Genomic DNA, 8,280 nt, shown 5'->3' on the forward strand with positions numbered 1-8,280 from the left:
GAAAGAAGGTAAGCGCCATTTGCATGGCCCCTCGTTCGCTGAGCCGATTTTCAATTCCACTGATTTTGTTATCAGCAATTTCATCGTACATAGTATGCAAGTATAATGGTGTAAAATCACAATATAAGCTCTGATGACCGCATTGCCATACCGGTGAATGAGTGTTAATTTTTGTCCTTTTGACCATCGATTTTTATGTCTGCACCTTCGCACTGCGCTTTCTGACAGCTGTGACTCATAAAGCCAAACCGATTGGAATGCCCAGGATAGGTGGTCCGTTCGAACTCACAGATTGTGCTACAGGTAAGTAAGTTGAGCTACACCTCTGCTTTGCAATAGCGAATTGCATGTATCGTGTACAAGTATTGTATTCGCTATCTATTTGGTATGCTCGTACACATACGTCACATTACAGCATGCAACACCATGCAGCTGAAATACTGCGCTACGCTGGATGACTTCTCAAATGTTAAAATGTTTGTGCTTCATTTCGCTATCTGTTCGGTATATCTGTATTTTGAGTTATACTCGCGTATAGTATACATCAATATGTCGAAAATTGACCGTGTTCTACTGTATGGGTGTCGTATTTATCAAGAAGTGTGTAGTTTTTGCAATCACGCCTGGGCGGGTGTACATTCTTCCGCACTCTTCTGGATATTTACTTCAGGATATTGCGTGGAGTCCCGTCTTTGAATTTATAGCAGATTGTAGGTTTCTAATGCCATGAATTGTGCGCATCGTGTCATCATCACAGGGAAGACTGTTACGGATAAGGACTTCCATGGTAAATGGTTGCTGATATACTTTGGTTTCACATTTTGTCCAGATGTTTGTCCAGATGAGCTCTACAAGGTATGCTTACAAATTGCGTCCATTCATTGTGTGAATTCAAATAAGTATAGACACAAGCTATGCTTCGTCATCTTTCATTTTGATTCTCGTAAATCTTACAGCAAATCTTGCTTTTCCTCTGCTTCTTAAAGTATTCCGGTGGAGGTCCGACTTGAAGTAGATAGTCCCCTTTTGCACACTAAATGGCTTGCAATTGAAATGGAGGAAATTTTCTAGTTTGAATGTAACGGCAATTGAGTATCAACAAACTTATTGAGACTGCAGTTAAGTGCATACTTCTTGTGGTGTCTCAACTCTACGATATTTTTCCTATGATGCTGTTCAAGATTGCAGATATTTGCAACATGCTGGAGGGCACAACACTGATAGGAGAGAAGTTAGTCCCGATTTTCATCTCCATCGATCCTAAACGTGATACCCCGGAAGTTGTCAAAGAATATGTATCAGGTACGGGTACCAGTTAACTACTGTCTCGTAGCACTCCGCTTCTCTGTATACCTCATTTTCTTCGTTGTAGTTACACACATGTGTGCGTGAATCTGTGGATACAACACCTCACTGCAGTGTCGTGCACATTTAGACCGTACGCGCAGAAGCACCTTCGCGGCATTCATAAAGAAGCGTGGCGGCTTACTAGTCTGATAGTATCTATATATTTTTTCTGTATAGACAAAAAAAGTCTGATCGCTCATGCAGAAAGTGTTTAATTCATCACACAATATTCAAAAAACTCGCAGAGTTCCACCCTCGAATGGTTGGTTTGACTGGTGCCAAGGAGAAGACCGATGCCATCGCTAAATCTTACCGAGTGCATACTAGTGAGGGTCCGCCAATGGATGATGATCCCAACGATTACATCGGTGTGTGACTCGAAGGAGTTGGAGATTGCTTTGATTTTATTTCGCGTTCTATACTGGGACATATCGTTTAGGACATTCCTGCATAAATGTGACATAATCTCATCCATCACTACATGTGTTGTTCTTTTAGTTTGCGCATTTGAGAATAATTGCGGTGATTGTAGTCTAATCTATTTGCTTAATAAAATCAATTGCAATATTTTGTTACCACTGCAGTGGACCACTCGATCATCACGTACCTGGTCGACCCACAGGGTGTATTCCAGGCGTTCTACGGCCAAAATAGTACTGCTATGGAGGTGGGCAATGATATCGTGAAATATGTGCGGAACTGGACTCCTCGAAGTGATGAACAGCTCGCTCAACGAATTTAAAGAGGCGCTCTGTGCTACCTGCGAAACCGGCTTAATTTAGTTAGTGCCAGCGAAAGCATAAATTCTGATGTTGGAGTAGTAGCAAATAGGGTTTGAAGTTCAATTACACAACGTAATCTCAGAACGTGCAAACCGCTATATTTTATTTTTTACTGTCCTTACGTCAGTTTGAACAACGCGATTTTGCTAAATATGTTCAATCTAGGAAACAGTATCGTTGAAACAAAACGTTCAAGGCTCAAGTCAGTGAAACTAAGGTGAAATATGATCGCAGACGCTTGTGGCTTCGTTGAGTTGAGATGCGAATTAGATAAAAAAAATACAAGTGTGTTTACGTTGTGGCTGTTGCTTAGTACTGCCACAAGTTGTTGACTCTTGGTGTATTTCGTTGCCATTCGATTTTTGGCTTCCTGTCTTCGGTGGGTACTGTATATCAGAGTAAATAATTACAGTGATATTCATGTTTGAACTACGTACATACAAGTGCAACTCGTTGTAATTCTCTGGCTCTTGTCAATTTTTATTCTGATTCTTCTAGTAGTTTATCTAATCCTATGGAGATCATATGGGGCCATTAACCTGTGCATAAATGCGAACATGCGGCTAAACCAAGTCAAAGAGAAAGGCATAACAATCCGTACTATCATTCTGATGAATTTTAAGGAGTGAATATCTGAAGGACGACTTTCCATCTAGTGTCGATCATACAACCCCAAAACATCGGACTTCACTCCCACGACAAACTGGCTGTTTTGTAATCTTCCGTTGGTGCTATCCATACAATTGTACTTGATCACGTATTCGTGTCACTGGGTGTGTGCATCCGTGCGACCGTGCATCTCTACTCGTTCACAAGTATGCAAATTGCAAACGACATGGCCCTCTCTCTAGAGAAAAATTAAAAGTATACCACAACGGACTAAAGTCCGTAGGACAGGGTGCGAAGTTGTGAACTGTTTAGTGGTGGTTGTTATAGGGAGTAGTAGCTCACGCCTCTTAGACATTATTGGTTATGAGCTATCGCAATTTCAGGAGAAAAGCACTTTATTACAGTGCAAAACCAAACTCTCCAATAGAAAATTACGATACAACCAGACTGTCGTGAGAGCGGAGGTTGTCCGTTGGGCGTTGCACTGCAGTATGTACCACAAATGCAAAAGTGAAGTGTGAAGTCAGCAAAGCAACCGGGAATATCCCGAAAGAATCAACATACCCTCTCGCGCGAGTCTCGGTCTCGAGTTCTCGACTCTCGAGCCATAATTCTCGAGCCATAACTCTCGAGCCTCGAAGGTCTCTTTCTCGACTCTTAATCCTTGACTCTCGAGTCTCGACCTATAGTCTATAGATCTTTACACGTGTGTGAAGTTGTGAACTGTGAATCTGTGAACCGTTTTTGAGTGTGGAACTAATATCTAAATTTCATGAAAACACAATTTATTCTCTAAATTCTATTGGATGTCAACCTGGATACGCTTTCTTTTTGCCAATCACTACTTGTCATTGTATCAGCGATTAAGCACTCCGGAATAAAAATAACTTCGATGAATATTCTGCGTATACTCCCACTCACTCGCAATCTCGCGTGTTGCTTTGAAAGCGGTGCCCGCGGACCGCGGTGGCCGTTGCTTGAATCTTAGAATCTCGGAACCTGGCCGCCCGGGGCTACTATAACGGCGTCTGCCATCTGATATTTCAAACTCCTGAAAAACGAACCAGTAGGCTATGTTTTTGAAATAATCTACAGCAATTTTATAATAATAATGCCACTTGTTGTGTGCGAACTACACCCGCTGGCCGACACCCAGAGTCCCAGACACTCAGAGAAATAGCCCAGGCCTTAGACACCAGATGACCAGAGTCTCTGTTGAATCCCTGGGGCCTGGTGGAGTGGTAGACGTCTGAACGAGCACGAACATCAAATTAGATGCGTAGTACCAATAATTTAGGCCGAAATTTGGTGAGTAGATTCACACAGCCTTCTAAATTAGACAGAAGACTATGGTATATTTATGTTACGATATTGTTAACAAACATGAGATTGTCCGAATTTCTAGATCTGCCTAATTTAGAAGGCTATGGTATAGAAAGCTATTGCATAAATATTTGTTTTTAGATTTTGTTAACATAAGATATATTGTTCGAATTTCTAGATCTGATACTCACTTTTACCGAAAGTGATTGCTAAGCTATCACAATCAATAAAAGATCATATCGGGCAGCATGAGTGTAAATGCAACCGCTGAGCAAGAGGTTGTATCGCGCAGCATGAGTGCAACCGCTGAGCAAGGGCAAGTGAATTCCTTGCCTAAAAAGGTGGCCAAGCCTTGGTACAAGAATAAGCGATGCATGATCCCTCTGATATTTATCATCATTGCACTTCTAGTCGCTGTAATCGTCGGAGGATTGGCGGCCGGTGGCGTGTTTGATTCAGAAACTAAATCTCAGGGGCTATCGGAAGGCGATTCCAGCAATGTAGTGCAACTCGAGGAGGATACAACGACAACCGACCCAGCTATCGCAGGAGACAGTGGAGATTCATCGCAATCAACCACCAGTACGAATAGTGATGGTTCCATTACAGGTAGTAGTGCTACTGCAGATAGTGGTTCTTCAACACCCGTGGCCGTAGATGACGATCGATTCATTGACGGATATTTACCTCCTGCCAAGTACACCGCTGTGAGTATGATTGCGGACATTCTGGGAGGGTCTTTATATATATATATATATATATTTATATATATACCATATATTCGCTAGTATGAGTCGTACTACGAGTATTTCGATACTACTAATATTTTATGCTGTCCAGATAGAAGAGATTGTTTGTCTGACTTTCTGGGAGAGTCTTTATATATATATATATATATACATTATATTCGCTAGTATGAGCCGTACTACGAGTATTTAGATACCACTAATATTTTATGTTGTCCAGATAGCAGAGCTCGTTTGTCCCAGTATCGACTACGTCGTCAATTATGTTCTATGCAATTCAAAATTGCCAACAAACATTGCGTCGAAAAGCGCTATTCTTTTGCATCAAAACATTGATGCTAAAATAACTAATGAATGATGTTTGATGTTCACTACAGGATGAAATTGCAGAAATAAAGCCGGATTGGCAGATATTCGAGGACTTGGTGATTCCTTGGTCCGAGTGGTCTGCGCTGTGTGGTGATGGCATCTGTGGTGAAGGTGAATGGTGCCGCAATTGCCCACAAGACTGCGAGTGCACTTTCAACTGTGGTAACGGGGTGTGTGAGGATGGTGAAAATGGTTGGACGTGCGCCGACGACTGCACACACATTGCAGGTAAGTGTGTGTGTGATCAGTGACGTTGTTATTTTGTAAATGTAATTAGTCCGCGTGTGCTGCTATTGATATGAACACTGTGACAGATACAGAATAATGAACCTGCCTTATGAACAAATTGCACAGCGACCTGCGGCGACGGTGTCTGCCATGAAGAAGCATCCTTCGCTACGAATTCAACTATCTACCGCTCCGGATTTGAATCCCCACTCATATGTCCTATCGATTGTCCACTGGAGGATTCCTGTGGAGACGGTGTTTGCTCGGCAACAGAATCTTGTTTCACTTGCCCTAGCGACTGTGGCGGAATGGTATGGCAAGCAGAACGAGCTTTACCTTTATTTCGACCGGTATCTGTATCACTTTTTCATTGGGTTGTAAAATAGTTATCCGGCGTCATAATAGTCTGTTTTTAAACAACTAACAATTGTATATCTATTTTCTACATTTCAGTGTGCACCAGTATGCGGAGACGCTAAATGTGATCCAACCGAGGGATGTGACGACTGTTCTCGCGACTGTGGCGCTTGTAATACAATCCTAAATGACGGTATCTGCGCATGGCCACGCGAGACAATTGTGAATGCCCCCAACGATTGCAAAGCATACATAGCACCCGGATTTCAATTCGTTGAATACGAAGGCGTACGCTACGCCACCCTCACTGGAGTCAATCCCTTAGAGGAAACATTCAACGTATGTATAGCATATTTAAGTAGACGTTTATATTTGCATCGAGAAAGCTTATGCAATTCTCATCCCAAGATATTGTTGATGAAAACAGTATTTGGCACCACTTTGGACTGTTGTATCATCTGTCTGTAAATTAAGCGCAGTTGGCCACTACAAACTATCGTGAGTCCTACAAACCTATTTTGAGTAACATGATTAGGTACAGCTTTTCTGCCTCGTACCCTGCACAAACATATTGATAAGCTCGTTTTCTCCCTACACAGGATACTTCATGTGTCAGTATAGAGACATTCATTCCCAACGGATGGAAGATGGCATCGAACAACAATCGCACCGCTGAATTGTTGAAGAAATACTTCTTCGCGGTAAGCCAATACTGGAATTGGCATAATTTCTTGATTTTTTGAATATACATTGTAGTTGAGCATACATTCAATGCCACATATTACAGTACATTCTTACCTTCTTTAGCGGATAATTGAATTGTTATTCTATACTACAACTTCGCAGACTGGATGTGCCATTGTTGAAGGAGGTATCGCCCTAGCATCCGCTGGAGAATTGCAGGAATACTGTTCCGACCCACCACTCACTACTAAGCTGCACGGGGATGGCCGTGTCTCCGTTGCTTTCAGTAGGTATGCACGAGGTCAAGTAGTTCACAACCAAACATGCACTACTTTTATTATGCCAGGCATATAAAGGGGGCGAATTTCGATGCTACATATAGACTGCTGTGCTCATATACTCGATTTGCGATTTACACAGCGATTACTGTCCTTCCCGTGTGCTTCTTGAAGCTATCGAAGATGTCATGACACATCCCGATTTCAAGGCCAAGGAGTGCCCATATGACTGTTGGGGTAATGGTGCGTGCGATCCCTTCAGCGGGCGTTGCTCGTGTAATTCTCGCTGGACTGGTTTGTACTGTGAACGTATTATTGGCGACTTCCGAATCCCAGAGCACAACAAGACTTGGTACAAGCCCAAGGCTGGCATCACCTGGCAGTGGCAGTTACAGGTACGTTAGTTTAAGCCTAAAATCCATCTATATTGATGCTGGAGACTTAAATAGAAGGACTGACGACGAACAATCTGCGGAAGAATTTATCGCTTCTATTTCAAACCTGATTTCTATTTTCTTCGTGTGCACTTGTAGTAGCGTTCCAACCATAAGCAAGTAATAAATTCAGATTTGGCGAAAGTCTCTCATTGTGTATTTCAATCTCATATTTCTATCGACAGGATGAGATAGATCAAAGTTTCGATGTAGACCTATACGATGTGGACGTGGACACATCTGCAACAGTTATCAGCCAGCTTCACGACGCAGGCCGTAAGGTGATGTGCTATTTCAGTGCTGGCAGTTGGGAGGAATTCCGTATGGATGAGGCTAAACTAGCTCAATCCATCCGTGGAGGGCCATTAGACTTTGGAGAAGGGTATGTACGGGTGAGCCTACCACGTCCTGTTTTCATTATTCCGCCTGTCGATACTTGGGATATCTTCTGTAACCTCGTCAATTGCGAGACCCGAATAGCGGTACTGTCTGCATGTCCGATAGTCTGACAGATATATCCATGTCTAACAGCACCCGCACACGATTTCTATTTTCTTCTCTTCCAGTGACGTGTTCACCGATGAGGCCTGGTTGGATCTCCGTCGTATGGACATGATCTTGGAGGTAATGCTCGAGCGTATTGATCTGGCGCGCGATAAAGGTTGTGACGCGATTGAGTACGATAACTTGGATATGTACATCCACGATCACAATATCCCCGGAGCCGAATTCGACCTAAAAATCCAATTGCAGTTCAATATCTGGCTGGCTGAACAAGCACACGCAAGGGGCATGGCCGTTGCGTTGAAGAACTCGAATGAATTCAGCATGTTCTTGGCTGACACTTTCGACATGGTGGTGAACGAGGAGTGCTGGGTACGTATATGTGAAATGCGCGACTTTAAATTCATTTTGTCATTGACACAATGTTATATAGTGGGTACGCGTAATACTCCGATTTCAATCATGATAATTCGTGAACAAATCTATCAACGCATCGTCTAACACTGCATGCATATCGTCTACAGATTTTCGGCAACTGTGATAACTACTGGCCATTCATCAACCGAGACAAACCCGTCCTCAATTGCGAGTATTTTACCTCGCTGTGTATGTACTGCGA

At 42.7% G+C, this 8,280-nt stretch overlaps 3 protein-coding genes across 3 annotated transcripts; all 3 read left to right on the plus strand.

The window, feature by feature from the left end:
• Positions 1 to 226: 226 nt before the first annotated feature.
• On the plus strand, positions 227 to 2,217 carry SARC_08515 (hypothetical protein). The gene is made up of 5 exons (XM_014297510.1): positions 227 to 303; positions 758 to 855; positions 1,182 to 1,302; positions 1,593 to 1,715; positions 1,932 to 2,217. Exons 1-5 carry the CDS (start codon positions 258 to 260, stop codon positions 2,087 to 2,089), a joined length of 546 nt encoding a protein of 181 aa, XP_014152985.1. The 5' UTR covers positions 227 to 257; the 3' UTR covers positions 2,090 to 2,217.
• A 2,046-nt stretch (positions 2,218 to 4,263) lies between these two features.
• SARC_08516 (hypothetical protein) lies at positions 4,264 to 6,799 on the plus strand (the record flags this gene model as incomplete). Its single annotated transcript, XM_014297511.1, has 6 exons — positions 4,264 to 4,768; positions 5,185 to 5,404; positions 5,531 to 5,715; positions 5,858 to 6,100; positions 6,361 to 6,462; positions 6,608 to 6,799. The coding sequence occupies exons 1-6, from the start codon at positions 4,310 to 4,312 to the stop codon at positions 6,797 to 6,799; spliced, it is 1,401 nt and encodes a 466-aa protein (XP_014152986.1). The 5' UTR covers positions 4,264 to 4,309.
• A 105-nt stretch (positions 6,800 to 6,904) lies between these two features.
• Positions 6,905 to 8,228, plus strand: SARC_08517 (hypothetical protein; the record flags this gene model as incomplete). Its single annotated transcript, XM_014297512.1, has 4 exons — positions 6,905 to 7,118; positions 7,343 to 7,539; positions 7,724 to 8,033; positions 8,186 to 8,228. Coding segments are annotated over exons 1-4 (757 nt in total), but the record flags the coding sequence as incomplete, so codon positions are not given.
• Between the last annotated feature and the right edge of the window lie 52 nt (positions 8,229 to 8,280).

The sequence above is a fragment of the Sphaeroforma arctica genome (genome assembly GCF_001186125.1).
Source record: "Sphaeroforma arctica JP610 unplaced genomic scaffold supercont1.772, whole genome shotgun sequence".
In the NCBI taxonomy this organism is placed as follows: domain Eukaryota; class Ichthyosporea; order Ichthyophonida; genus Sphaeroforma; species Sphaeroforma arctica.